This window comes from Camelina sativa, chromosome 3, assembly GCF_000633955.1.
Source record: "Camelina sativa cultivar DH55 chromosome 3, Cs, whole genome shotgun sequence".
Taxonomy (NCBI): Eukaryota; Viridiplantae; Streptophyta; class Magnoliopsida; order Brassicales; family Brassicaceae; genus Camelina; species Camelina sativa.
In genome coordinates, this window is record NC_025687.1 from 6,589,934 (window position 1) to 6,616,405 (window position 26,472).

The 26,472-nt window shown below is 37.9% G+C and overlaps 5 protein-coding genes and 2 long non-coding RNA genes across 10 annotated transcripts; 2 read left to right on the forward strand and 5 right to left on the reverse strand.

The window, feature by feature from the left end:
• On the reverse strand, positions 287 to 2,852 carry LOC104773285 (phytosulfokine receptor 1-like). Its single transcript, XM_010497865.2, has one exon. The coding sequence runs from the start codon at positions 2,704 to 2,706 to the stop codon at positions 634 to 636; it is 2,073 nt and encodes a 690-aa protein (XP_010496167.1). The 5' UTR covers positions 2,707 to 2,852; the 3' UTR covers positions 287 to 633.
• Positions 3,196 to 3,909, forward strand: LOC104773296. The gene is made up of 3 exons (XR_765061.2): positions 3,196 to 3,457; positions 3,584 to 3,693; positions 3,785 to 3,909. It is a non-coding gene; the product is annotated as an uncharacterized LOC104773296 (long non-coding RNA).
• On the reverse strand, positions 6,263 to 8,414 carry LOC104773301 (inositol oxygenase 1-like). Of its 2 annotated transcripts, none has more exons than XM_010497889.2 (9): positions 8,133 to 8,414; positions 7,807 to 7,921; positions 7,441 to 7,727; positions 7,287 to 7,346; positions 7,161 to 7,213; positions 6,962 to 7,084; positions 6,808 to 6,877; positions 6,543 to 6,703; positions 6,263 to 6,427 (listed from the first exon to the last, which is right to left on the reverse strand). In XM_010497889.2, exons 1-9 carry the CDS (start codon positions 8,167 to 8,169, stop codon positions 6,401 to 6,403), a joined length of 933 nt encoding a protein of 310 aa, XP_010496191.1. In that variant the 5' UTR covers positions 8,170 to 8,414; the 3' UTR covers positions 6,263 to 6,400. The 2 variants fall into 2 exon arrangements, with proteins under 2 accessions (XP_010496191.1, XP_010496186.1); XM_010497884.2 differs by having other exon boundaries at positions 7,807 to 7,927.
• LOC104773315 (protein TOM THREE HOMOLOG 1-like) lies at positions 15,976 to 18,749 on the reverse strand. 3 transcript variants are annotated; one of them, XM_010497902.2, is made up of 12 exons: positions 18,416 to 18,749; positions 18,154 to 18,244; positions 18,015 to 18,067; positions 17,820 to 17,912; positions 17,672 to 17,743; positions 17,437 to 17,509; positions 17,299 to 17,344; positions 16,987 to 17,050; positions 16,844 to 16,897; positions 16,676 to 16,753; positions 16,403 to 16,522; positions 15,976 to 16,126 (listed from the first exon to the last, which is right to left on the reverse strand). In XM_010497902.2, exons 1-11 carry the CDS (start codon positions 18,608 to 18,610, stop codon positions 16,430 to 16,432), a joined length of 912 nt encoding a protein of 303 aa, XP_010496204.1. In that variant the 5' UTR covers positions 18,611 to 18,749; the 3' UTR covers positions 15,976 to 16,126; positions 16,403 to 16,429. The 3 variants fall into 3 exon arrangements, with proteins under 3 accessions (XP_010496204.1, XP_010496200.1, XP_019098993.1); XM_010497898.2 differs by having other exon boundaries at positions 15,994 to 16,270; XM_019243448.1 differs by lacking the exon at positions 15,976 to 16,126 and having other exon boundaries at positions 16,128 to 16,522.
• Positions 19,047 to 20,636, reverse strand: LOC104773325 (peroxidase 4-like). Its single transcript, XM_010497907.1, has 4 exons — positions 20,322 to 20,636; positions 20,017 to 20,208; positions 19,697 to 19,865; positions 19,047 to 19,600 (listed from the first exon to the last, which is right to left on the reverse strand). Exons 1-4 carry the CDS (start codon positions 20,520 to 20,522, stop codon positions 19,209 to 19,211), a joined length of 954 nt encoding a protein of 317 aa, XP_010496209.1. The 5' UTR covers positions 20,523 to 20,636; the 3' UTR covers positions 19,047 to 19,208.
• On the forward strand, positions 23,128 to 24,567 carry LOC104773326 (peroxidase 5-like). The gene is made up of 4 exons (XM_010497911.1): positions 23,128 to 23,431; positions 23,512 to 23,703; positions 23,826 to 23,994; positions 24,176 to 24,567. Exons 1-4 carry the CDS (start codon positions 23,219 to 23,221, stop codon positions 24,565 to 24,567), a joined length of 966 nt encoding a protein of 321 aa, XP_010496213.1. The 5' UTR covers positions 23,128 to 23,218.
• On the reverse strand, positions 25,281 to 26,377 carry LOC104773334. Its single transcript, XR_765103.2, has 3 exons — positions 26,235 to 26,377; positions 26,046 to 26,124; positions 25,281 to 25,475 (listed from the first exon to the last, which is right to left on the reverse strand). It is a non-coding gene; the product is annotated as an uncharacterized LOC104773334 (long non-coding RNA).

A 26,472-nucleotide genomic window follows, 5' to 3' on the forward strand; every position in this document is an offset into this window, starting at 1 on the left:
AAAGTATGGTTGATAAACTGAAGTCAAAGTCAGAGTAAGTAACACTCATTTTATAGAATATACTTAGGTGATGAATTAGATTTCCTGAAAGAATAATATTGTGTTATTTTTTTGCAGGGCTTGTATGATGATGGGGAAGATTTTTGGAACGGTTGCTGTGGCTTTATTCGTCATGTATGGTGTGGAATATCTAAGAAAGGCATTGCTAGAAGAGTTAGATAGAAGATCAAAGAAGAAGTCTAAATCATACAGCAGGACAACCCATCAGCGAAAAAATTAGACACCAGCCCTTTGCCCGTAGGATTAGCTTGCCTTCTGGTTGAAGATTGTTGAAACGCTTGGAGTGAGGAAATTTTTTTAGTTTGTAGCCCTGTATATATGTTAAATTTTAAGGATCTATTATGTACCTTGTGGTGAACAATAGGTTCATTAAACGAAAGCGTTAGTAGACATCGAGCTCTGTCACTATAATAAAAATGATAAACCCAAAAGCCACTCCATATGAAAAATGTAAGGCAAAGTCACCATCACTACTGGTTCATTATCAAGAACCTCTAGGCTTGTCATTTCTGAAAGCGAGCTACTGGTTCATGGTGCGTATGGTATGTAACATGAACCTTGATGCCGTGAAAATTAAATGCTGAACAGCTTGTGGCGAAAAGCAAAAACAACCAAGGATAAACCAAACCCAAGAGCCACTCCATATGAAAAATGTAAGGCAAAGTCACTCTCGCTGGTTCTTGGTAGCTTCTTGTCTGGTGCCTCTAGTTGACATTGAAGCAAGTAATCACCACATAGATGGTTTCCCTCGAAACTTGAGTTAGGGAATGTAAGAAATTGACCACCAGAAGGGATTGTCCCTGAGAGACTATTGTTAGCAACACTGAACTTGGACAGTAATGTTAGATTCTCCAGAGATTCTGGGATTGAACCAGTTAGACGGTTATTGGACAAATCAAGAACCTCTAGGCTTGTCATTTCCGAAAGCGAGCTAGGGATCGATCCTGATAATCTGTTGGCATTTAGATTAAATACATGGAGCTTCTTCAAGTTTCCAAACTCCTGCCATATGGGTCCAGAAAGATTGTTTTGGCTGAGGTCAAGCATTGGAGGGAACATCAAAATATGTTTGTACTGCAGATGTCTTGCACCCTCATTCACTCTATAGATGTATGTGAAATCTAGAGATGGGTCTTCTAATGAGACATCTCGAATTGTGAGGCTCTGGAGTCTGGTTAAGCTTTTTGGGATCTTTCTTGTCAATGAGTTATTCGACAAATCCAAGTAGAAAAGGTCGGTCAAACCATCAAACCAATTCGGGATAGCTCCAGTTAAATGGTTCCATGATAGATCCAACACCTTTAAATGGAAGCTCTTACTCAACCAGCTTGGGATTTGACCGGTAAGCCTACAGTTTGGAATAGCAAGTACCACCAGGTTCTCAAAATGAAGACTCGGGTCATCAGGTAACATCTCTCCACGAAAACTCAAGGTGAGAATCAGAGTCGTCAGGTTCTTGCAGTACTGAAGGGCGTGAAGTGTCGATGAAATGTTATTAAGAAGGCTGCAATTTGAAAGCGAGAAATAAGAAAGGCTTTCAAAGTCCTTGAAGCTTTGAGGCACCTGGCCATGGAAGAGGTTCCGGGCAAGATTAACGCTCCTCAGGTTTCTGCAAGCCGGTAGATTTTCAGGCAAAGAGCCATTGAATCTGTTGGATCCCAGATCAAGTGAGGTCAAGTTAGTCATCACAGAACAATTCTGACGCAAAGGACCACTCAATGAGTTGTTCCTCAAGTTAAGCAAGTTCAAAGTCTGTGAACTTGCCAACGACTTTGGGATTCCTCCTGTGAATCTATTAGAGCGAGCCATGAGAGACTTGAGCTTGAGCAATTTGTTGAACACATCAGGGACTTCAGGGGAGAGTCTATTCCAAGAGACATCGAGATGATCAAGGCTAGAGAGGTTACCAAGTGCAGGACTGAGCGAACCAGAGAGATGGTTCTCTTGAATCTCCAAAAGATTCAACCTTTGAAACCGAAACAGATCCTCGGGTATATTACCAGTGAGACTGTTCCCACCAAGGAAGAGCTGTTCGAGCAGAGCGCATTTCTCCAACCCAGATGGAAAGTCTCCGTAAAATCTGTTGGAATCGAGTCTTATCAGCGTAAGCTCGGTGGAGTTGTGGCAGACGTGCGCAGGAAGCGAACCATTCAACTCGTTTGAAGAAAGGTTGATACTTGTAAGCGAAGGAAGGTTTAAGCTATGTGGGATTTGGCCAATCAATCCGTTAGAGCTCAAATCTAGAGTTTCGAGGTTTACCAGATTGAAAACAGAGGGAGGGATCGAGCCTGAGATGAAATTGTTGGAGAGATTAAGGACTCTAATCTGATCCAGCAGGCCAAGAGATTCAGACAACGGACCGGACAATCTTCTGTTCACAAGCTCCAGTTTGGTGATTCTCGCTGTCTTGTTCTTCTGATTGTCACATGTGACCCCAACCAATTCACAGCAATTTGCAGAAGAAGAATTGAAATCCCAACCATTTGGCTTTGGCTCGAGCTCGTTGATGAAGTCACGCAAGGCCTCCAGGTCACGAGGATGGCACGTGAGGTGCTGAGAATGTGATGAGTAGAAGAAACAGCATAGCAGCTCTAGGACAAGAGCAACGAGCAGCATCACCCACCGATGATGGTAGTAAAGACCCATGTTAGAAAACAGGAAGAGAGCAAGTGAATCTTAATCTCCAAAAAAATCGCTACTTTTTTAACTCTGTACTTTTTTTTAATACCTCTGTCTCGGACTCGGAGGAGCAGATACACATACAGCAGACACATGAAGATGAAGCGAACGAGAGAAAGAAAAGGTCATCAAAGTTGACCGTTGATTCTCAAGTCTTTTTTTTCCTTGTCTGACTATTAATTTTTTTTGGGTTTTTTTTTAATTTTACTTATTTTAAAAATATTTTTATTTTTATTTTTTAATAATTCAATCAGGCTGGTTTATCGAAAACGGAGTCCGAAGACTCGAAGAGATTCTACTAAGCCAGAAAACTGCCCCTTGGTTTCTGGTAATATATTGATATAGATAATGTTTTTTTTTGTTAGAAAACTTTTACTCTGCCTGATTGATTGTTTTGCTATCCGATCCTATCTCTCTTATTTGTGTTTGAATTTAGGAAGACGATACTGGCCGGGTTCATGTAGTTGGATTGCATGGTACTTTTAAAAGAAATGTGTTTGATGAACCTTTGAATGAACTTTATTACCAAAGGGTGCTTCGTCGCAAAGAAGTCAAGGTATAAATATTCGCTAGCTTATTCAAACAACACCTCTGGTTGAAGCAATGATATGTTGCGTTTTTCTTTTTTTCTTCTTCTTTTCTAATTTTGTAGATTGTTGAACACACTTGCTCTAAGGATTTTCTTGAGATCGGTACGCCTTTGAGTATTATCGCTAAGGTTATATAAGCTCAATCGTTGTTGTTTTTTTTCTTTTTTTTCTTTGTCTACCATTTGTTCATGATTCATTTTCATTGACAGATTAGGAATATACATTCTGATTGTTTTTCTTCTTTGTACTAAAAGGCTTATAGAGGCGGAGATGGGGCTCCCACAATCCACGCACTACCCTCTCAGGTCTTCAATGGATATACATGCGTTGACAAAGAAGTTTACAACCTGGAATCACAGTCATCGTAAGAATAATCTCATGTTCCTTTACTTGTGAGGTGATAGAATCATTTTTGTTTTTTTCTTAAGAGAATTTGTTTTTGTTTCACTTTTCAGGGTTTATGAAAGTCTCTCCTTTATCTTAGCAACTACGGGTGTGTTGTTTCTCACCGTGCCACTCCTGTTCTTGAGATTCCGCTAGATATCAACGAGTGAAAAGGTCACTGAGTTTGTCTCTGATGTTAAATGTTTAATTCCCATACTTATCTGTTCAACAAACTGGATCTATTAATTAACCACTTGGATCTATCACTCTGTTTTGCCTCCATGATGGTGTTGTTGTGGTTAGTTTTATGGAATTTTTGCAATGTATATATATATATATGAATAGAAGAGCAAACACACTGAAAATATATATACATGATGAAGTAGTGGTAAGAGCATGATCATCTCATAGCCATATTCATTCTAGGCTGACACAAAGATGGGGATCTCATGATCAGAGCAGTGAGCACCTTTAAACGTCGGCCGAATCCATGCATTGTCGTCTCTCGTCTGGCATAAAACTGTCCAAGAACTTTAAAAAAAAAAAACACCCAACACAGTATCGCGACTGAAAGACTTAAAACATGTAGACCTAAAAAGTTCATTGTGGTATGGTATGTTTATGTTAAGTATTTTGATATATGGTATATTAATTTTTAACAAGTCTAAGATAATTCTGATCGAATAAAAGCGGATAACGGATCGAAGTGCATCTAACTAATACCCATTACTTCTAGGGTTCTAGCAAAACCCTAAAATTCAAGATCACTATACCTAGCTTTATGTTCAAACTCGAGTTAATTATTTAAGTATCATCAGGCGTAAGGTAATCTTCGATTATGTTCATATTCGAGTCGATCTTTTGTCAAATCACGTTCGATTTTTCCGTTTTAAAGCCGTATCTCTCGTCTTCTGCTCAAAAACAAAATAAAGGTTGATTGAAGTGGAGAAGATAATCGAATTTGTTTATTCTTCGCCGTTTGTTTATTCTTCTTTCGATTTTTCCAATTCGTCGTTTGTTTATTCTTTTTCTAGTGGAGATAGAAGATGATTGAAGTTGCTGCGATATGTTTAGGCCTTGGCTTCTTTCTCCACTTTTATAGCCGCAGCAATAAAACGTTAGTCAGTTCCTCAATCAATTTCTACTCTGCTCATAAAAACACACTTTTTTCATTTTGATCTTGATTTTGATTTCTTCTTTCCTTCAGTGACGCTGAGCTTCTTCAACACTTAACTACCCCGGTGGACAAAATTGAAAGGGTTAGGTAGGGTTGCCGTTTTGGCTTGTGTGTATATATATATGTGTTTGCTTTTTCTTGTTTCCATGATTGATAGGTCGATGATCCACAAAAAATTTCAGAGCAATTTCTTGAACTTAAGCCAGTGTTCCGCAACTTAGTTGTGGTATCTGGAACTGTTGGATCAACCTCAACCGTAGAGACCAACCGTTCTAAGGCTTTGGCCTCCTTAATTTCTAAGATTCAGCTTTATTTTTGTCAAAATTAAAGTAATGTGTTCCTTTGGTTTTTCTTTCCTTCAGGCCTCGATTAATTTCGACAAGTTGACCTCTGTTGGTTCATTACCGGAACATGCGGATATGCTCTTGAACCGTAGGAAGGTTCTTGGTATTTGGTAATGACAACATAATTTTATCATCCAAAAAAACTTTTTGAAAGCCCATGATTTAATTTGGTTGCATCCTTCTGTTTTTTTTTTCACATTAGGAGGACGACACTGCTCGGGTTAATGTAACGGATTAGCAAGATGCCAGAGGATTTTTTTATATTCTAAAGAAGTATCACTTTACTGATCCAGTGAGTAAACACTTCAAAAGCTTGCTTTCACAGAAAGATATCAAGGTACTATTTGTGTTTTTACTACCTTGTCTTTTCTTCTTTAATTCCTTTCTCTGTTTTATTCCACTGGCTAGCTTCAACAGCTGTGCTTATGATGTTTTTTTTTCTTTTCTTTTAGATTACGGATCCTAGCAGTTGCATGTCTTGTGAGAAAGTTCTTGAGATTGGTACACCTTTGACTTTTATTGCTCAAGTAAGTCAAACACTTAAAACCCCATTTTTGTTTTTTTATCTTCATGATGTCAGTTAGTTGTGGAGTGTGACATTTTACATTTTTGTACACTGTATATTCTAGGCTGTGAGAGATGAAGATGGGGCTCCCATGATCAATCGTGTCTATCAAGTCTTCAATGGACGTAAAGAACTCAAGGAATTGATTGGTACTCTGGAATCAGATTCAGTGTAAGAAACATCTCATGTAGTTTCTTTTTTATTGGCGAGTGAGAGAAGTCATATTGTTATTTTCTAAGATAAGTTTTTGCCGTCTCATTTCGCAGGTATTATGGGAATTGCTCCATTTGGTTGACAGCTTTGGGTATGGTTTTTCTCGCTGTAGGCCTTTTGCAGGATGACCACGCTTTAGAATAGCGTTTTCAGTTTTAATTTTGCTTTTGGGATTCTTCTGGTTTAAAACTCATCCCCTGTCATATCTACTAGTCACTGACTTTATATGTTATCAACCGTAATGCACATCTCTAAAACACCCGTTGGAAATGGAACTTAGCTCAAACGAAACAACAACACTCTGTTTTATTCTTCAAGGCATGTCCATTATAGCGTTTAGGTTCACAGTCACATTCAATTTTATTAGACAACTTTCTACTTCTGAGTTTCACCACTTCAACTTTGCCGGAAAATACTGCAAACAACAAAAGGCGATAGATTTAGCCGGTTAGGAACAAGAAAAGCTGAAGTATGCATCTAGATTTGACCATATCAAATGTGAAGATACAATTGTACATATATATATATACCTTGTTGATCAGGGAGAGATAATAAGGTTTCACTTCCTCCACGTTTATACGAACTTTGCTTTTGCTGTAGAGATCATACTTGTTGAACACTTTCAGCCACTTCATGTTCTCTGTGTCTTCATCGTTCATCAAATACTTGTATGCTTCTGATTTGTGAAGAGCTGCAAAACCAAATAACATGAACAGGAACCCGGTGACTTTTATAGTCATGACTCATCTGTATCACCCCGTAGATGTGAGTAAATGGGAATGTGTTTCAAAATACCGTAGAAAGAATGGTATCGGATGATGAAAAGACCGGCTGATGGTAATGTAGTTTGATTCTCTTTTGCAACCTGTGAGATTCAGCTTTTGTAGTCAAATAGAGATTCTCACATGTCGGTATAAGAAAACAAATGTTGAGATTGTCATTTACTTACCAGATACATATAATCATCATGTCCCCAAGACATTAACACGTTATCAAGCCCACAGCCTTCAGTATAGATCCCGTACTTGGTGTTGTAACTCGGGTTATCATAGTCTTGATTCTCCTTGAAGTACTACATCAAGAACTCACAGTGGAATCAATATTAAGATGTTTTAAAACTCAAAACAATGTTAAAGTATCTTATATACCTTGTGGTGAACAATAGATTCATCAAACGCACACCCCACCGGATATGTATCACCTGTAAAAAGAGATATTAGTCATTCGAGAATAGAATAGAAGAAAACGATCGTCACCAAACACACAAAACTCACCAACAACAGCCCACTGAGGGAGCTCACCAAATGAAGAGTGAAGAAGAACTTTTCCAAGATCTGATTCACACAACACACACCAATACAAAAAAATCATTTAACCGGTAAACCATCTGTTAATGTAATCGAAACGAATCATCAAATAGAAATTTACCATGGATAAGACCGGTCAGATGGAGCCAGTCTTCATCAGGGTAATCTTTTCTGATGGCTTCAGCTGTCTGAAGCAAATGCTCAATCTGAGGTTCGTCCAAATCAGGATCACTCTCGTCGATGAACTCATTCAGAAGCTCACAGCATTCCCAAATGCTCATCTCGGTTCGGTTTAGCTTCCCGTATTCCTGCCTCATCTTCCTCACGAAATCAACGGTTTGGCCAATGTGATTCACCCTGTAAAATTCCTCCACACCTCTTCTCCTCTCACTCTCAGCATCATAATCCCTTTCATATGAAAACATCGAATAAAGTTTCGATCTTGCAATCTCTCTGGTGTGAATATGACTCGAAAAAAGATATTTACCTGAAGGTGTGACCAAAGGAGTTGGTGTGAGGAGCCTCAAAACCTGCATCTAACACCAACTCTGTTTCTTCTTCCTCTTTGGTAATCCCCTGATTCTTCTCTCCAATCTCATCTCCTGCATCTATTCAATCATCAAAATCAAAAGTTCCCGAGTTCAATTCGACAAACCCACTAAAGAAAAACTGAAACTGAATCCAAAAATCATGAGATCATCCAAGATATGCGAATCTAATGACCAGATCATCTTAAAACAGAACATGGACCCAATTTAATAACTTGAAGAAAACTCTAAACTAAACTCAGAAGAAGATAAATGGAAAACGAACCGTTCTGATCTGAGTGGTGATCGATGATAATCGTCATGGAGAGTCACAGATCCAGAACTCAAAGCAGCTAGGGTTTGTTGTTGGGGGAGAAAGGAAGATATATGTTGACTTATACATATATAGGTGAAAAGCGAGTCCTGAAGTGAAAATAATGGAAGAAGTGAGTCCTTGGCCATTATTTTTCAGAAGCAGGACTCTCAAAGTAGTGTCCTTGAATGGCAAAATATTCAAAAGTTTGGCCTACTTCACTGGATTTAGGGTTCATGCAGAGAAAAACATAAGAAAAAAACAAAGGAACACAGCTGTTATAGTTTGAGATGAGTTTAGACTTTAGATAACGACTTGGCGCGTCATTATGTTTTTAAAAATGTTATCGTTGCGCACGTGTCAAGCTTTTGAATCCACTAACACACACACAAGGAAGAAAAAATGAATTTCTTTTTCTGATCACTTTTATATTTTAGTGTAAACACAAACGTAACTGATCCAAAATCTATAACAAGGCATAAATCACTCATTATAGTCAAAGATAATTTAATTGTGATTCTGTAATCTCGTATCGGTCAAACGATAAAGCAGACGTAGAAGAAGAAAAAACAAGCTTAAAACTGATGTATGATGGCTTTAACGTTGGAAAATGTTACCATTTTTAATATGTTTTCTTAAAAAATGTTGTAAAACACTTCATGGACTCTATAGACCGGTCCGCTTACAGTCCATTAGGACATGGCTATTCGACCCATATACCGGTCCGCACATGTACGGCCCATCGGCCATTGATTCACGGCCCATGGCCTATCTTATGTACTCGATTACTTTATGGGCTTTAGCCCTTGTACTCCTATATATATACTTGTAACCTCGATATTCATTAATAAGACTAAGAGATTTCACTTCCTAAATTCTCTAGTTTACAACACGTTATCAGCACGATAGCCTCTAACCCTAAAACCTAAAAACAGCCGCCGCTTCCCAAACCCTAAAACCCTAAGGCAGCCGCCGATCTTCTTCTCTCATCCTCAAACCCTAAACCATCGTCGTTCTTGCTTCCACCCGAGATCAAACACTTTTCTGTCCGAAGATCTCCTTGTTCACGAGCATACCTTAAGCTCGTGATCAAGCTTCTATCGACAGCTTGATCGAGATTTGTGGTCCGTGTTCGGGGGTGAGTTCGTGTGTTCGCGGTTCGTGATTCCGGACGAGAGAAGTACCAGGCGGTTTGTGGGAAGCTGTTCGTTGTTCTGTCCGTGGAATCTGTTCGTGATCCAGTTCGCGTTTCTGTTCGTGATCCAGTTCGCGTTTCTGTTCGTGATCCAGTTCGCGGTTCTGTTCGTGATCTAGTACGTAGTTATGTTCGTGGTCCGTGAGCGAGGGAGAGATTAAAACCGAGGTCTGTTAGCTCCCGGTCCAAATCCAGTCAGATCCAAATCGGTGAAAGGTAAAATACGGCCGAACCCTCTTAAAACCCTATGATCCGAATTTGGACTTAAACATATAGAACCCTAAGACAAACAAGTACACAACCAACAAAGTTTAAGATCTCTAAAACCTAAAAAAAAAAAAAAACTTAAAATCGGTTGGTATTTAGGTTGTTAGATTCCTTGAGAATTAAAACCAATAATATTATGAATTAAATTTGGTTGTTTGCTGCTTGTTGTGATGCATAAGAACCTAGAAATATTCTGTTGTTTAAACATGTTCTAGGATATTAAAAACCGGATCATTCATGCATCATATTGAAAAACGGATCATGTATAAAGATAGGATCTATCCAAGCATAAATTGTTCATGTAAATTTCGGCTGCATGAATCATGTTCTAGGATTGTTAAAACTCAAAACCGAATTTGATAAACTTGAGTTAAGGGTTGAAAATTCCGATTGAACTAAAAACTATTGTTAAGTTCCTATAAACTTTAAAACATGAAATCGGAAATTAAAACTATGGTTAGGATAAGTTCCTAATCGGTTATAGTAATTATCTAAAACCCTTTAAAACAATATTTACTAAATCCTAGACTAAAAAGGAAATTTAAGAAAAAGGAAATCCTATCTAGAAATAAGGAAATTATTGCATGCATACATATTTGATTTTGTTGTCTTTGCATGCATGAATTTAAACCATACGAAATCTATAATAGGCAAGGGCATGTTTCGGTCTCAAATACCGCATGGCCCAAGGACATGTTTCGGTCTCAAATACCGCATGGCCCAAGGACATGTTTCGGTCTCAAATACCGCATGGTCCAAAGACATGTTTCGGTCTCAAATACCGCATGGTCCAAGGCATGTTTCGGTCTCAAATACCGCATGACCTGAATAAATATTTGTTGCATGATTCGATCTCAAATATCGCATGCTAACTACCGGATGTCTATATTATATGCAGATGACAAACCTCAAAAGCCTAGACTATCCCATCTTGCAAGCTTCTGGAAAGAACTACTTGGAATGGGTGAAAGACACCGAAATCCACCTAAGGTCAAACGGCCTAGCTGGTTGCATTGATGAGGAAGTTGAGAGCACTGATAAGAAAAAGAACAAGTGTCTCCAACATATGCACCATCACATTGCAGAGAGTCTCAAGAGCCAGTACCTCTTCATAGACAATCCACTCGCCCTTTGGACACAGCTTAAACGCCGTTACGGGCACCAAAAGACGGTGCTCCTTCCAAAGGCCGAGTTTGATTGGAAGAACCTAAGGATCCAGGATTACAAATCCGTGGAGGAGTATAACTCTGAGCTTTTTAGGATTGTCTCACTCCTTAGGTTATGTGAAAAAGAGGTGACTGAAAGGGAGCTGATAGAAAAGACTTTGTCTACTTTCAGCCCTAACAATAGAGTTCTTCAGCAACAGTATCGGCACCAAGGCTTTGCCGATTATGGGGCACTCATTGAATGTTTACTGCTAGCTGAGCAGAATGATGAGTTGCTGCTGATGAACAGTGCTATGAGACCTCCCGGTACAGCCCCATTACCGGAAGCAAATAAGGTTGATTTGGGAAAGAAAACTACAATGGAGCCTAAGGAGCCCAAAGTGCCCCATGAGACCAACTATGTCCACAGAGAAAGACACTACGGCCAAGGCCGTGGTGGCAGAGGACGTAGTGGCCGTGGCGGCCGTGGCGGACAGGCCGGCCGAGGAGGCCGCGGACGTGGTGGTAAGGGCCATACGTCCTTTAAACCACGTACCAAGGTTAAATCGGTCTGCGACAGATGTGGTATGTCAAACCACTGGTCCAAGACTTGTAGAACTCCCAAACACCTCATTGATGCATACCAAGAAGTTCTAAAGAAAAATCCGGAAGCCAACTATGCGTACATCGATGATGAAGGAGACTTCGATCATGAGAATGACGACTTGCTAGAGACTTCCGATTGCCTTCAAGATGATGATTGATTTTCGTTTTAATGCGGTTTAATTTCAATGCTTTTATGCTTTATTTTCCTTTATTGTATTGGATGATTATTTAATTTAAATGCAATGGTTCTTTTATTTTATAATTGTCCTATTAAAATACAAAATTATGTCCTATTTATAGAAATGGCCAAGGACATGAGTGAACTAGTGGTGGACAGTGGATCCAGCCACACTATACTAAGAGACAAAAGATATTTCATAGATCTCAAAATGAAAAGTGCAAATGTTAGTACAATTGCGGGTATAGCCAACATGATAGAAGGCTACGGCCAGGCTCACATTTTGTTGCCTAACGGCACACATATTGAACTAAGTGATGCCCTATACTCACCCAGCTCTAAGAGAAACTTATTGAGCTTTAAAGATATAAGATTAAATGGTTATCATGTTGAAACCAAGGGTGAAGGAACTAAAGAATTCCTATACATTACTGAAAATGTAAATGGCCAAAAGAAGGTCCTAGAGACCATACCCGCACTAGACACTGGTTTATACCATGCTAGGATTAACATGATAGAAGCTAACATGGCTAAGCACAAAATGTTCACTGAACAATTCACTCTATGGCATGACCGGTTAGGCCACCCGGGTTCGAACATGATGCGTAAAGTAATTAAGAGTTCAAATGGGCACAACCTTAAAGAGAAAAGAGTTTTCCCTAAAAATCTCACTTGTGTAGCATGTGCACAAGGGAAACTCATTACAAGACCATCACCAGTAAAAGTCACAAAAGAGACTTTGCATTTTCTGGAAAGGATACAAGGTGACATATGTGGACCAATACACCCACCTTGTGGGTCGTTTAGATATTTCATGGTTATGATCGATGCATCAACCAGATGGTCTCACGTATGCTTGTTATCCACAAGGAACCTAGCATTTGCTAGGCTGTTGGCTCAAATCATAAGATTAAGAGCACATTTTCCAGACTTTCCACTAAAGACTATACGTCTAGATAATGCTGGTGAATTTACATCCCAAGCGTTTAATGATTACTGTATGTCCATGGGGGTGAGTGTGGAACATCCTGTGGCACATGTCCATACACAAAACGGATTAGCTGAATCCTTCATTAAACGTATACAATTAATAGCTCGACCATTGTTAATGAGATCGAAGCTTCCTGTGTCGGCTTGGGGACACGCGGTCTTACATGCAGCAGAACTCATACGCATCAGGCCATCTAGTGAACACATATATTCACCATCCCAACTATTATCGGGTCAAGAGCCAGACTTATCCCATCTCAAAACATTTGGTTGTGCCGTTTATACACCCGTTGCTCCACCACAGAGAACTAAGATGGGACCTCAAAGGAGGATGGGAATATATGTGGGATATGAGTCTCCCACCATAATAAAGTATCTTGAGCCATTGACAGGAGATCTATTTAAGGCCAGATACGCGGACTGTCAATTCGTTGAGTCCGAATTCCCTACTATAGGTGGTGAGACCGGCAAGCTGGTCAAAGAATTAACATGGAATCAAACATCCTTAAATTGGCAAGATCCTCGAACTCTAGCATGTGATGCAGAGGTTCAAAAGATTATACATTTACAACAGCTAGCTAATCAATTGCCAGATTCCTTTGCTGACCCAAAGAGAGTAACAAAATCGTACATACCAGCTTGCAATGCACCAGTACGTATTGATGTTCAAAAGGAACACAATAAACAAGTTGCTACAGAGTCTAAACCACGTTTGAAACGAGGTAGACCGTTAGGTTCCAAAGATAAAAATCCTCGAAAGTCTAAAGGTGCAAAACAGACCGAGGTTCAGGGAATTACCGAAAAACCAGACATGGCCGCGGAAATAATTAATGTACCAGGTGAAGTTCAGGACGCTGAACCTCAAGAACCTGAAGGAATTGATAACAATGAGATATCAATCAATTACATAATGTCTGGAATAAAATGGAACCGGAAAAATGTCGACATTGATGAAATATTTATAAACAAGGTAGCACTTGAGATAAATGAGGATCTAGAACCCACATCCATATTAGAGTGCACTCAAAGTAAAGATTGGCTTAAATGGAAAGAAGCCATTGATGTGGAGTTAAACTCTTTAAAGAAGAGAAGTGTGTTTGGTCCGATCTTAAGGACGACACCTACCATTAAACCAGTTGGACACAAGTGGGTCTTTGTAAGAAAGAGAAATGAGAAAAATGAGATAGTGAGATACAAAGCACGGCTTGTAGCACAAGGATTCTCTCAAAGACCCGGCATAGATTATGAGGAGACATACTCCCCTGTGATGGATGCAACGACTTTTAGATATCTAATAAGTCTGGCCATAAGAGAAAATTTGGATTTACGGTTAATGGATGTTGTAACCGCCTATTTATATGGTCCACTGGATAATGAGATTTATATGAGATTACCAGAGGGTATAGAACATAAATGTTCAAATGGTACTCGAGACCAATACTGCATAAGGCTAGACAAATCGCTTTATGGACTGAAACAAAGTGGTCGAATGTGGTATAACCGACTAAGTGATTATTTAGCTAAGAAAGGCTATAAGAACGACCCAATCAGTCCATGTATATTCATAAAGAAGTTTGCAAACAAAGGATTTGTGATAATAGCAGTTTACGTGGATGATTTAAACATCCTCGGTACCTCTGGGGAAATCGCCCAAACTGTAGAATACCTCAAGAAAGAATTTGAGATGAAAGACCTAGGCAAAACAAAATTCTGTTTGGGATTGCAGCTTGAGTACAGAAATAATGGAATCCTTGTGCATCAAAAGGCATATACAGAAAAAGTACTCAAGAGATTTAATATGGAGCAAGCTCACCCATTGACTAGCCCAATGGTTGTTAGAAGCTTAGACTTGGATAAAGATCCATTTGCTCCTAAGAAGGCCAATGAAGAAATTCTTGGACCTGAAGTGCCTTACCTCAGTGCTATAGGAGCGTTAATGTTCCTGGCTAGCCACACTAGGCCGGACATATGCTTTGCCGTGAACCTCCTAGCAAGATATAGTTCTTGTCCAACTATACGGCACTGGAATGGTATTAAACACGTCCTAAGGTACCTTCGAGGGACGGTTGATTTGGTTTATTTTATACTAACCATAACCATGAAGGTCTAGTTGGTTTTGCTGATGCAGGTTACCTATCTGATCCACACAACGGTAAGTCACAAACAGGTTATGTGTTTACGCACGGCGGTACGGCGATCTCTTGGCGTTCGATGAAGCAGACTCTTGTGGCCACATCGTCAAATCACGCGGAGATCCTAGCCATCCATGAAGCCAGCCGTGAGTGTGTTTGGTTGCGGTCCATGACTCAGCATATTAGGACGGATAGCGGCCTAGAAGACAGCAAGGAAGCAACCGTCATCTACGAGGACAATACGGCTTGCATTGCACAGCTCAAGGAAGGGTACATCAAGGGAGATCGGACGAAGCACATACTGCCGAAGTTCTTCTTCACACATGAACTACAAAAGGCCGGAGAAGTTCAAGTGGTGCAAGTACAGTCCTGCGACAACTCAGCCGATCTCTTCACCAAAGCATTGCCGACATCGACGTTCAGGAAGCTCACGCACAAGATTGAAATGCGGAGACTTCTGGACTTGGAGTGATGTTTGGATCAGGGGGAGCAATGTGTGCTGTACTCTTTTTCCTTCACCAAGGTTTTGTCCCATTGGGTTTTCCTGGTAAGGTTTTAATGAGGCAGCATCCCCTAAGCACATTGCAGCGATCCTATCCAACATGGCACGGTCATCTCGTCTAAGGGGGAGTGTTGTAAAACACTTAGTGGACTCTATAGACCGGCCCGCTCACAGTCCATTAGGACATGGCCATTCGGCTCATATACCGGTCCGCACATGTACGGTCCATCGGCCATTAATTCACGGTCCATGGCCTATCTTATGTACTTAATTACTTTATGGGTTTTAACTCTTATACTCCTATATATATACTTGTAACCTCGACATTCATTAATAAGACTAAGAAATTTCACTTCCTAAATTCTCTAGTTTACAACAAAAAAGGATTTAATAAAATAATTATAATACGTTACTCGTGCGAAGAACATGAGCCGTCAAAAATATCACAAAAGAAGAAGATTCACGTAACTTAAACGGAAAGTTTTGTTTTCCTTTCTCTTATCCTCACCGTTTGTTTATTTCCTCGATGAACGAATTATTATGACTCTTGACTCCGCTGGGTCGGTGGTTTTTGTATTTTAATTGATCCACTGTGCTGTGCTTTGGACGACCAAAAATGAAAGAGGAAGATATCTCTCTGATCCTACAGTTTTTTTGTACGTTCTATGCTGGTTTTAAAATTCACTATTTTTGCCGATTGCGTCTTTGTCTCTCTCTCTCACATTCATATGACAACAAACTGATCTAAATACACATTCTGCAAAATTTATTTACAATTGAACAACATTTTGTACTTGGAAAGACAATAACACCATTATTAGTTCTTGGAAAATTTCACCTAACTTTCAGTAGACAGAGGTGGAAAAAGACCAGTAGAATAACACCAACCAGTCAAGACTACTTCGACTGGAATGACAAGCCAAGGTCCATATATCACCAAACTACTTTGGATCTGTATAAACAAGAGAGACTATACTTACTAATCAACCACATCGAATTAGTTAGAGAGACATCACAACCACATTGTTCTGCAACCCCCCTTACAATGTACATCTTTTTCTATGAAAGGAACAAGAACCCCTCGATTTACCGGTACCTACACGATATTAACTTCCGGTTTAAACCCAAAAAAAAAAAAAAGCAGATCATCTTTCGACCCTTCTTCTTCAGCTGTTTCTTAAGTTTTTCTCTGTTATTGTAGCATCCAGTAAAAAGGTACCGTAGTTACCTCAGTGTTTCGATTATCTGAACATGTTCAGTGGATTGGACTGTACTGTGTGATACCGCGTTTTGGTGGAAGCTTTCTTAGGATAAAGAGGACCAGAGACGAAGGTAATATCTCCACCAACTGTAAGTAAACACGACACATACTTTTGCTTAGACATTTTCAAAAGATGTTTCACATTTAGAGTCTAAGATCCACATAGTGTGTGTATATATATATATATATATATGCATATCTATGGTATGTATCTCAAATAGGTGTATAGAGAGAGCTTACCAGATAGTATATGAAGTTTAGGATTGGGTGATCTAAGACATCGAGATCTGCTGCATCGTCAAACGCATCAAAGCACATCTAGACCATTAAAAGATGATGAAATCTGATGAGTATATCAACAAGAAACAGTCTATTGATATTAATTAGTATGATGAGTATATCTTTTACCATGATGCATCTGATGAGGAAACATGTAAAGCATATGCTTGTCACGTATCCAACCTGCAATTCGCATAATACATAAAGGGGGTAAAGTTACAAAAACGGAAATAGAACATCGGGGTAACTTTGGTTTAAAATCCAATGTTCACCTCTTGTAGCTTCTTGCGCCGCCCTTTAGATTCTACTGGAAATCGTTGAAGCATCAGGAAAAGCCTGCAAATAAATAGTCATCAACTACGTAAACCAAGGAAACTTCATGAGCATTTTCCTTCATATAAGTAGTGGTATATAGATAAAGCCTGATGGCACTAAAAGGATCTAATCTAGCCAGCCATCAGAGAAGGGTAGGAATCCTAGTTTTCATAATGATATCAACAACTCATTTGTGGCAGCAGGTAACAAGCATATAAACTAAGCTACCATCATGGTGGTATAGCATACGCAAGTGGCAACACACTTACCTTCCTCCATATAGTAAAAAGCCAAGTGCCGCGAACAATGAGACACCTGCAATATACATTCGCAAAAGATGAGACACAGAGCACATAAAACGAATATAATCAATAAACGTACAAGATGAATTATGCTTCAAGCTATACCTGCAAAGAACATCTTAGAAATGATTACCATAAGGTGAACAGGCTTCCACCACAATACCAACCAAAGAGCAATCTGGAATTAATAAATTCACATAAAAGATTAAAGCTGAGGAAGCCCACATCAATACAGATGGATAGTAAGAAAAATTAATAATAAGTTCAAGGTTAACTCTAAGACTTTGCAAATCTCTCAGATATTAGTTACTATAAAGGCCAGATAGAAATTTAGTTTCACCTGAATTACATATACAACTGCATTAATTGTGAAGAAACTTGGCCTCAGCCCATCAGTAGATACAGCACGTGCCTGACAGGACGGAGTTAACATCAACAACAATGCACCAGAAACAAATTTTTAAAGAATATACAGAACCATTTTTGACCTGGTAGTATATTTCTGCCCAAAAGAGCACCAGGAGCGCATATGTAGTGAAGAAAGCAAGACTTGGAATGTCAAGCAACATATGTTGCAGAATCTACAAGGAAAAACCAAGCGAGCCTTGCAAGTTTAGAAATTTCATATCGACCACCATCAATCAATGAGGTTAAATCACAAGGACACAATGGAGACACCAAACCTCTGGCTGCATCTTCTGTGCATCTCTCCGGAAGACAAAAACTAGAGCTCGAACTATAATGAAAAACACGAGGAAATCAACAAAAAAGATACACAGATAAACTTTGAAAAAAAGTAACAAGAGGGACAAGAAAACACACCTCCGTTCACCAGGAAATTGAGAAAATGAAAGACCTTTTGCGTCGTCCAGCCGTATTCAGGAACCCTCAATTGTATTCTTATCAATTGAACCTAGAACCAAAAAAAATGAAAACTTTCAATCAATTTTAGGGCTTTTCTTAACCAGCCCGCAACACATTCAACCTTGGAATCCCTAATCTTTTCAATTTTCAGATTAACCCATTTCCCCAAATTTCAATCTCAATTTCAAAAAAACGAGAAGGACAACAAAAGTAACGGTACCACAACAATGACGGAAACAATCCCATAAAGAACAGCGAGGATATGAAAGATACGATCTTGCCACACCGGAGATTCATTCACATCCGACCACCAATTCGTAGCCTCCTTGAGATTAAGCGCTACGATTGCTGCCGCCGAAGAAGACGACAAAATCCCCGACGAAGATGACATCATTTCCAACCCGCCGCTTCTCATCTCCGGCAAATAAAAAACCCACACAATATTCCAGATTCCTTGTAAATTGAGAACTCCACGATTAGAGAATCGGTCGAATCACACTTCTCCTCTCTCCTTCTCCTTCCTTCTCTTTTTTNTTTTTTTTTTTTTTTTTTTTTGGTTTAAAGATATTTATAGTATTACCCGAATTAAGATTTTGAGAAGGACTGTGACAGGGGAATTCAGAGAATGACGTGGAAGAAATAGAAGACGAGAGTGAAAAGTAACCGGAAATAACCGGTGGTTTTCTCCGTGGAGAGAACTTATGGTGACCGACACGCGACGTTGTTATTATAGCTCCACGTGTATGCATATGTGGATAATGTAGCTTTTTAGGCATGACATTTTTCAGGTTTCATTTTTCTAATTTCCGTGACTGTATAAGTTGGGGGACCTTATATACTCCAAATTATTTATTACCATATATTCAAATAACAAACGATTTATCTCAGGAAATTAGTTACACACGATTACAACAATAATGAATCAAATGGATATTACATGTAAACATATAATAAATTGAATTTCAATAGTCTCGAAACTTTTTTCGGAAAAGACTAGTAATAACCTTTTTTTTTTAATTAACAGCAGAGCATATCCTTCGGATTTGTCCATCTGAGCCAGTGAGTGCCTGAATATCTCCCATCTTGATCATTGCAGCTGCGAAGTCAGACGTGAATCTAGATGGGTTTCTGCTGTACTCCGTCACAATACTTTCTGTTGAAGCTCCGGTTCCGAACAAAACCTGATCGCTCGTCAAAAGTCCTTTCTTTTGCATCAAGTTTCTGTAGTAGTTATTGTCGAAGGAATTTGGTGTCACTTGATCTAGTGGTGCTAGAGTCGTATCTCCACCGTTTGCTGGACAGCGACGCTTACGTGTGCTGGAGAATCCTACGTCAATGTCACTAGAGTTGTCGTAAAGCCTATCCCTGAACGTGGAGCATTGAGCCTGCCCTAAGGTGTGAGCTCCTGTAAATAAACTTTACGTGTGTCAAAAGAAAGGTCGCAAAAGTTGAGAAATTATATTAGTGACTAATAAAAGTGTGATTTTCTAGGGTGACTGACCTGAAAGAGCGACGAGGTCTCTAGTGTTGAGTCCTTTTCGAAGAAAGAGATCAGAGAGTGTGTCGAGGCTTGCACTGAAGCTGGGGAGATCGCCGCTGTCTGCAATAGCTCTAAACGCGGCGGTGGAATCTCTCCGACCAACCTTCACTGCATATCTTGGACCTCCGACCTATTGATGATACCAAAATTTACATAGTTAGGAATTAGAATTATGATTTGTAACAAGAAAAAATACTATATTCTTCAAAATTTGTAAAATAGTAGTTTAGTATGATCATATGTTTTGAAGATATATGTATGAAGGGTGGAGGGAGACTAACGTATTCGGAAGCGTCTCTAGCAGCAACGGCAATAATATCAGCGCAAGAAACTACGCCGGGACATACACTCTCCACAGCGGATTTGGCTTGATCGATAACTTCGAATCCTCTTGCCGATTGAAAATTTGCCAATGAATCTCTCTCACTCTCCATGGTAGGAGTTGCCACGAGCATGACCGATGCATCACATCCCTACAATAAAAAAAATAAAATAAAAAAAAACATAAATTTTAGAGCGGTCCATGAAACACATATATGTATTATATATGTAAATACACACATGTTGTCAAATGTCAGTTACATACGCTAACGAAGCAGTCGTGAAAATGGAGACGGATGAGAGACGCAGCCATCCTACGTTCACGGCTGATTGCGGTTCGGATTGATGATCGGATGGTTGAGAGAGCGTTTGGACAAGTTTGGTCGTAGAAAGTAGGAGAAAGCTGTGCTTGACAGCAGTAACAAGACAAACTCAACAACAATACAAGAATCTTGAAGACCGCCATTTTGAATTTAGTGTTATAGCAAGAAGACACTCTTTTTTTGTTTTTTTTGTAATTTTGTAAGTAATAAAACAAATTTCTCGTAACTGCTAACAGAGAAGTGATTGATGAATTGAAGTTGATTGGTGTGACTTTTGGAAATGAGACGAAATAAGACTTATTTATATAGGAGCGAAATAATCAAAATCGTGGTCACTTTTTTCTGCGGGAGCGCGTGAAAACGATCCGACGACCTTTTCCAGTAGTTGCCTTTTCTCCTTTAAGGCCTTGCAGCCTTGAACGGAACATCCTAAATATTTTTTTATATGTATATGATTATTGCAATCTTTCATTACGATTTAAGAGTGAAGTATTGAAAAGATGATTACATTCACGTAATGAATTTAGCAATCTGAAATTATAATTATACTTTTTCATGAATGTTAAACTGTAATAAGAACTAATTAAATATTATATTTCAACAAATTTTCTTTTATATTCTTTGGAATATTCGTTTTATAAGCAAAAGAGTGTGATTATCTTCCCTTTTCCACTCTTGCATTACTTATAGTATTAAAAGGAAACTGAAATAATCCGAATTAGGTTTAGATTTATGGAAAGCTGGCTTACGTTGACCAAAACAATAACTAAAACCGTATCGTATGGTTACACGAAATTGGAAAAATTGACCTTTGACTTTGGAAAAGTAGTGAAAGAATCTTTAGTAAGGATAATGTGATGTCTCATTGTCCATACTGTAACCGCAAGTATAGCTGAGGCTGATTCTTAGCTTGTTCGGCCTTTGCTTATTTTTTATTTTTTTTGGTTAAAAGCTTGTTCGGCTTTGCTCTCCTCTTAAGGTAACTTTGTTCATCAGGTTACTTAAAACCTTAGATAAATTTGGTTCGTTTCGATCTAGTTTTCTTAAAATCTCATCCCCTATTTCAGATGAAAATGATATAGAGAACAAATATCCTATCGTTATGTTACCTTTTTGTAGATTTCTGTTTGACTTTCGTATTACGCATTTCCGATGAAATCATGTATACGGTTTAAATATTATATTGAAGTGTTCCCCGCGTGTGACTAATCAATATATATGCTTAAAGACAACACCATTTGATTGCAAATACAATATCAGTTTAAGCTTTGTATCAACATTTTGCACACACACAAAAAAGTATCTATATTTGATAGGGTACGGTGAGTGTAATGTACATATGTAGTTACTAAGATTTATCATGAAAGTATTGATAATGTGTCCATATATAATATATATAGCGATACTAATAATTCTCGCTGAACTAATTAATGTCACACGGTAACAAAAACAAAGATATAATTTGCCTCAAATGTTGATGATGATATAGTTTCATTTTTTTTAAAGATTAAATAACAATATATATGCTCATTAGTTACAAACAAAGATTTCAATTTGATCATGTAATATTAATAAATATGTACAAACACGTCATTTGGTTTGAATTTATAATACAGTACAGCTTTTGTCTAATTGGATCATGCAAAACACAGTTTGGATCCATGCGCGCACTCGTCTAGTAACAGTCGAACATAGTTGAATTGACCTTTTCATCGAAAGAAGCACACATGACACATGCTCATCAATATTATTATATCAAACAATACGTATAACTGCATCTAGATTTGTGGTTGCTGAAGCTGGTGCATAGATGGGTGCATTTTCCAACATCCAGAGGAGAGCCATCACGTAATAAAATCAACTAAAAAAAAAATATTGTGGATGTTTTTTTTTTATAATCTGTAAATCATTACTACTAATATTATGTTCTATAGGAAGCAAATTAAGGGACCAATTGATTCGATTCTTAGGGGAAAAACTACGACGTACATGAGATGCAAAATTACACTACGAAACGGTGAAAAACGACTACGTACTACGGTTATGACCATCGATAGCGATGCTTAAAGATTCCTATCAAAGACTGGATCATATGATTTCTATCGCCATTGACCATGCATAGTTTTCTTTCATAGAGAATTGACATCGTAGGGACATTGCAAGTCGTCTAGTTAATCAATCTTTCCCGCAATATGTAGCTCAATTCCATTTTTATTTGCTAAAGATTTCACATCGATCAAATTTTGGCCAGCAACCAAATTCATAAGGTGTTTTAACGTACCATTCATCGGTTTTTAAACTAATTTGTTGGTTTGGTTTGGCTAGGAAACTAAATTTAATTAGTGCCTTTTGGCAAAAACTTCTGAGCATTAATTTATATTATAGCGTGTTTGACATTTTGCCTTTTATTTTCTGGTCGTCAATTATTGTTACTTTCATACTAATCGTACAAAATAATGGTTGGTTATAGTTAAACTAATTAAGCGCTTACTGATGAATGATATGTTCCTATTCTTTTTCTTTTAATTTAACAATTTGACCAAAAAGTCAGATCCCAACAATTTATTTATTTTAATCCAAATCAATAAACATCACAGTCTCCAATTTTGAACAGTGACACCTCCTTTTAATATAAAAAATAGCGACACCGCGTGAAATCTCTCATGCACGTATATAAATGTATAAACCCCCTAGGGTTTGTAACATTCAACATCAATCTCATCAAATATCATTCTTAATCGACAATAATTTTCAAATAAGAAATATATTATTTCTTTACCATAAAAAAAGAAGATAGTTTACTATTTTGTCTGACGTACGAAATACACACCTCAAAAATATGAAGAGATTTTCACTAAGGTTTATGTTGATGACAGTGAGCATCATCCTCACGTTCTCGATCTGTCAAGCACAACTTTCTCCAACATTCTATGATCAATCTTGTCCGAATGCTCTCTCCAAAATCCGATCCTCCATTAGAACCGCCATAGCTCGTGAACGACGAATGGCCGCATCGCTTATCCGCATGCATTTCCACGACTGTTTTGTTCATGTAAGTTTTCATTCTTCCTCATACTAGTTCCACAATTTTGGAAACACATTCATTTTTATACGACTTTTGTGAATGTTTAGGGTTACGACGCATCAATATTGCTCGAGGGAACATCAACAATAGAAAGCGAGCGAGATGCATTGCCAAACTTCAAATCTGTAAGAGGTTTTGAAGTCATAGATAAAGCCAAATCCGAAGTCGAGAAAGTTTGTCCCGGCATTGTTTCTTGCGCTGACATAATAGCGGTTGCGGCAAGAGACGCTTCTGAATATGTATGTAGCATGTTAGTGATTATTTATTTTTATTTTTTGTCAAAAGTTAGTGATTATTTATACATGTAAATATACCCAATCTCATTTTTATGACAATTCTGTTGTCCAACTCCAATGTTTAGGTGGGAGGTCCAAAATGGGCGGTAAAAGTCGGAAGGAGGGATTCAACAGCCGCGTTCAAGGCTCTGGCAAATAGTGGTGAACTTCCTGGCTTTAAAGATAACCTTGACCAACTCTCTGGCCTATTCAGCAAGAAAGGCCTTAACACAAGAGATCTTGTCGCTCTCTCAGGTCAGTGCAAAGCTATTCTTTAACATTAGTAACCAAAAAAACAAAATCTAGTCCATTAGATCTTAATTTTTTTTAATGTGTGATTTGCTATTCTAATTGCATTGGCTCTTTGTTACAGTATACCATGCATATGTGTTTCTAAATGATATTTATATGTTCGTGTATGCTATATATTGATCAGGAGCTCACACCATAGGGCAATCTCAATGCTTCTTGTTCCGGGACAGGCTTTACGAAAACTCAAGCGACATCGACGCAAGATTTGCCAGCACTCGCAAACGTCGATGCCCAACCGTGGGAAGTGATGGGAATCTTGCAGCCTTGGATCTTGTGACACCTAATTCTTTCGACAACAATTACTACAAGAACTTGATGCAAAAGAAAGGATTTTTAGTAACCGATCAAGTTTTGGTCGGATCTGGTGCATCAACCGATGCCATCGTGTCGGAATATAGCAGGAACCGATCGAAGTTTGCGGCAGATTTCGCCACAGCCATGATCAAGATGGGTGATATTGAACCCCTCACTGGCTCTACCGGAGAAATCAGAAGGATATGCAGCTTTGTTAATTAAATTAACACAATGCTTTTGTTAATCGTGTAACATGCATGCAAATATGCGATACATTTTATTGTTTGTTATATTTTATTTTATTGATTCTTTATTGTAACTGTTTGAAATTTAAATTTTTTTCATTTTAAGAAACTGAATTAAATGTCATATTGTTATGATTTTTTTATATAATACTAGTGTAATGGCCCGCGCTACGCGCGGAAAAATAAATTAGAAATTCTTTTTTTGTAATATTATCAAAATAATGCTTTTAACAAATTCTCTAATTCAAACCTTTGTAACACATATAACAAATGAATTAGAATAAAATATTGTGTAATATTATCAAAATAATGCTCTTAAGAAATTCTCTAATTCAAACCTTTGAAACACATTTACAAAAAAAAATTGGTTATCTATTAGAAGAGAGTAGCTTACATGTGAATATGTAATGTAAACTTTGTAATCCATGTGTCACTGCCATTCTAATAAACTAATAAATAAGTTTAGGGAGATGTGTATTTTATATGTAGTATATGATTATGGGTGTAAGTGCATAAATTCTGTTGCAAAGAAATTAAAGACTCTGGTTAACTCAATCAAAAAAAAAAAAAATTGGAAACGTCCATGTAGCGCCGTAAACCAAGTCATCAAATCGTGCAATGAGAAAAGATCGAAGAGCAATCAATTGAAATTATTTGAAAAGTAAAATGATAAATTATATGAATCTCTACTATAATTAAAGTTGGTATATTATTCGTGGTGATCCCTAGTACGGTAAGAGACTAAGAGAGATATCTTTTGTTTCAAGATAACCAAGGAGCTTTGAGCAGGAAGAGTATAGTTCGTGGTTGTGGTCATGGTGTTGTACTCTTCTTGAGTTTGAACTTTGAAGCTCTGAAGCTAGATGTATGTTTTGAGTCGTGTCTCTTGTGATCGTGAAACAAAATAGCAATGAAAAGAAAGATGGATGAGTTATTATAAATCAGTTTTTTCCAAGAGAACATCACTTGTAAGCAAAACAAAGCAAGATAATTTCCTTTGCAAAATAAAGTAAAAACAAAGACAAAAGTTATGTTTTAAACAAAGTCTTACAAAAAATACGTTCCTATTAACGTTTTTCAACCTTCATATTACTACTTGAAACACCACAATTAAAACTTGCAATTTATCTGAACACAACAAAAAAAAACGTCGAGAATAAATATTTATGTTGTTTGTTACTTTGCGAAGTTTCTCAAGTTTTAAAAGCTCTGCATCATATATATAGCATCAGACTAATAGATGGGATGGTAACAGTAAATATATCCTTATGGAGTTAAACCAACTAACGAATGGTTTGACAAATAAAAGGAAATATAATTGGATGAAATTAAATAGATCATAAATCAAAAAGACGATCTGCTATCTATAAGAACTGGTGTCTGGTTAGAGCAAAGCAATTCCCTTTAGATCATAAATAAGCTTCACATTATTTGCTACTAATTGAGATTAGATACCTGCAGATAAGAACATTTGTTTGGGGTCAGAGATTTCGAATGAAGAGACGACAGCTAATTAGAAACTGGAATCTGAAACCTGCAAATCCAAAAGAAAAAAATTTGAGAAATAAAGAATTTGATGATCATTTAAAAACGACGATGAGAAATACGAAACAAATTGTGAATTGCAAAGAAGAAGGTAAGTACATGTAATGATGTGAATCTAAAAGTAGAACAATGAAACGACAACTTCAATTTTTTTTTTACTTGATAGAAGGAAGAAAAGCAGAGGCTTCTTGTAGATAATCATGTTGCTGTTCTATTGTTAAAGAAAGAAGCGGAGTGGAGCATTTGAGATTATGGGAAAGAGTCAGTTGAAGCGTAAACCTATTTTTTACACTATTTTTGTATTTTTTTCTGTTAATTAAAAAAAATAAATCTGATG

Bases quoted from the DNA above. Each gene is read 5' to 3' on its own strand.
- LOC104773285 (XM_010497865.2), bottom strand. From the start codon at position 2,706: ATGGGTCTTTACTACCATCATCGGTGGGTGATGCTGCTCGTTGCTCTT.
- LOC104773301 (XM_010497884.2), bottom strand. From the start codon at position 8,169: ATGACGATTATCATCGATCACCACTCAGATCAGAACG. The intron at 7,085-7,160 runs GTATATAAGATA...TTCTTGATGTAG, and splicing joins AATCTATTGTTCACCACAAG to TACTTCAAGGAGAATCAAGA. The intron at 6,704-6,807 runs GTATTTTGAAAC...TTGGTTTTGCAG, and splicing joins CCGATACCATTCTTTCTACG to CTCTTCACAAATCAGAAGCA.
- LOC104773315 (XM_010497902.2), bottom strand. From the start codon at position 18,610: ATGAGAAGCGGCGGGTTGGAAATGATGTCATCTTCGTCGGGGATTTTG. The intron at 17,913-18,014 runs GTTTGGTGTCTC...TTTTCCTTGTAG, and splicing joins CACAGAAGATGCAGCCAGAG to ATTCTGCAACATATGTTGCT. The intron at 16,754-16,843 runs GTAAAAGATATA...TTAATGGTCTAG, and splicing joins TCCTCATCAGATGCATCATG to ATGTGCTTTGATGCGTTTGA.
- LOC104773325 (XM_010497907.1), bottom strand. From the start codon at position 20,522: ATGGCGGTCTTCAAGATTCTTGTATTGTTGTTGAGTTTGTCTTGTTAC. The intron at 20,209-20,321 runs GTATGTAACTGA...TTTTTATTGTAG, and splicing joins TTCACGACTGCTTCGTTAGC to GGATGTGATGCATCGGTCAT. The intron at 19,866-20,016 runs GTTAGTCTCCCT...TATCATCAATAG, and splicing joins CTAGAGACGCTTCCGAATAC to GTCGGAGGTCCAAGATATGC.
- LOC104773326 (XM_010497911.1), top strand. From the start codon at position 23,219: ATGAAGAGATTTTCACTAAGGTTTATGTTGATGACAGTGAGCATCATC. The intron at 23,704-23,825 runs GTATGTAGCATG...TCCAATGTTTAG, and splicing joins CAAGAGACGCTTCTGAATAT to GTGGGAGGTCCAAAATGGGC. The intron at 23,995-24,175 runs GTCAGTGCAAAG...TATATTGATCAG, and splicing joins AGATCTTGTCGCTCTCTCAG to GAGCTCACACCATAGGGCAA.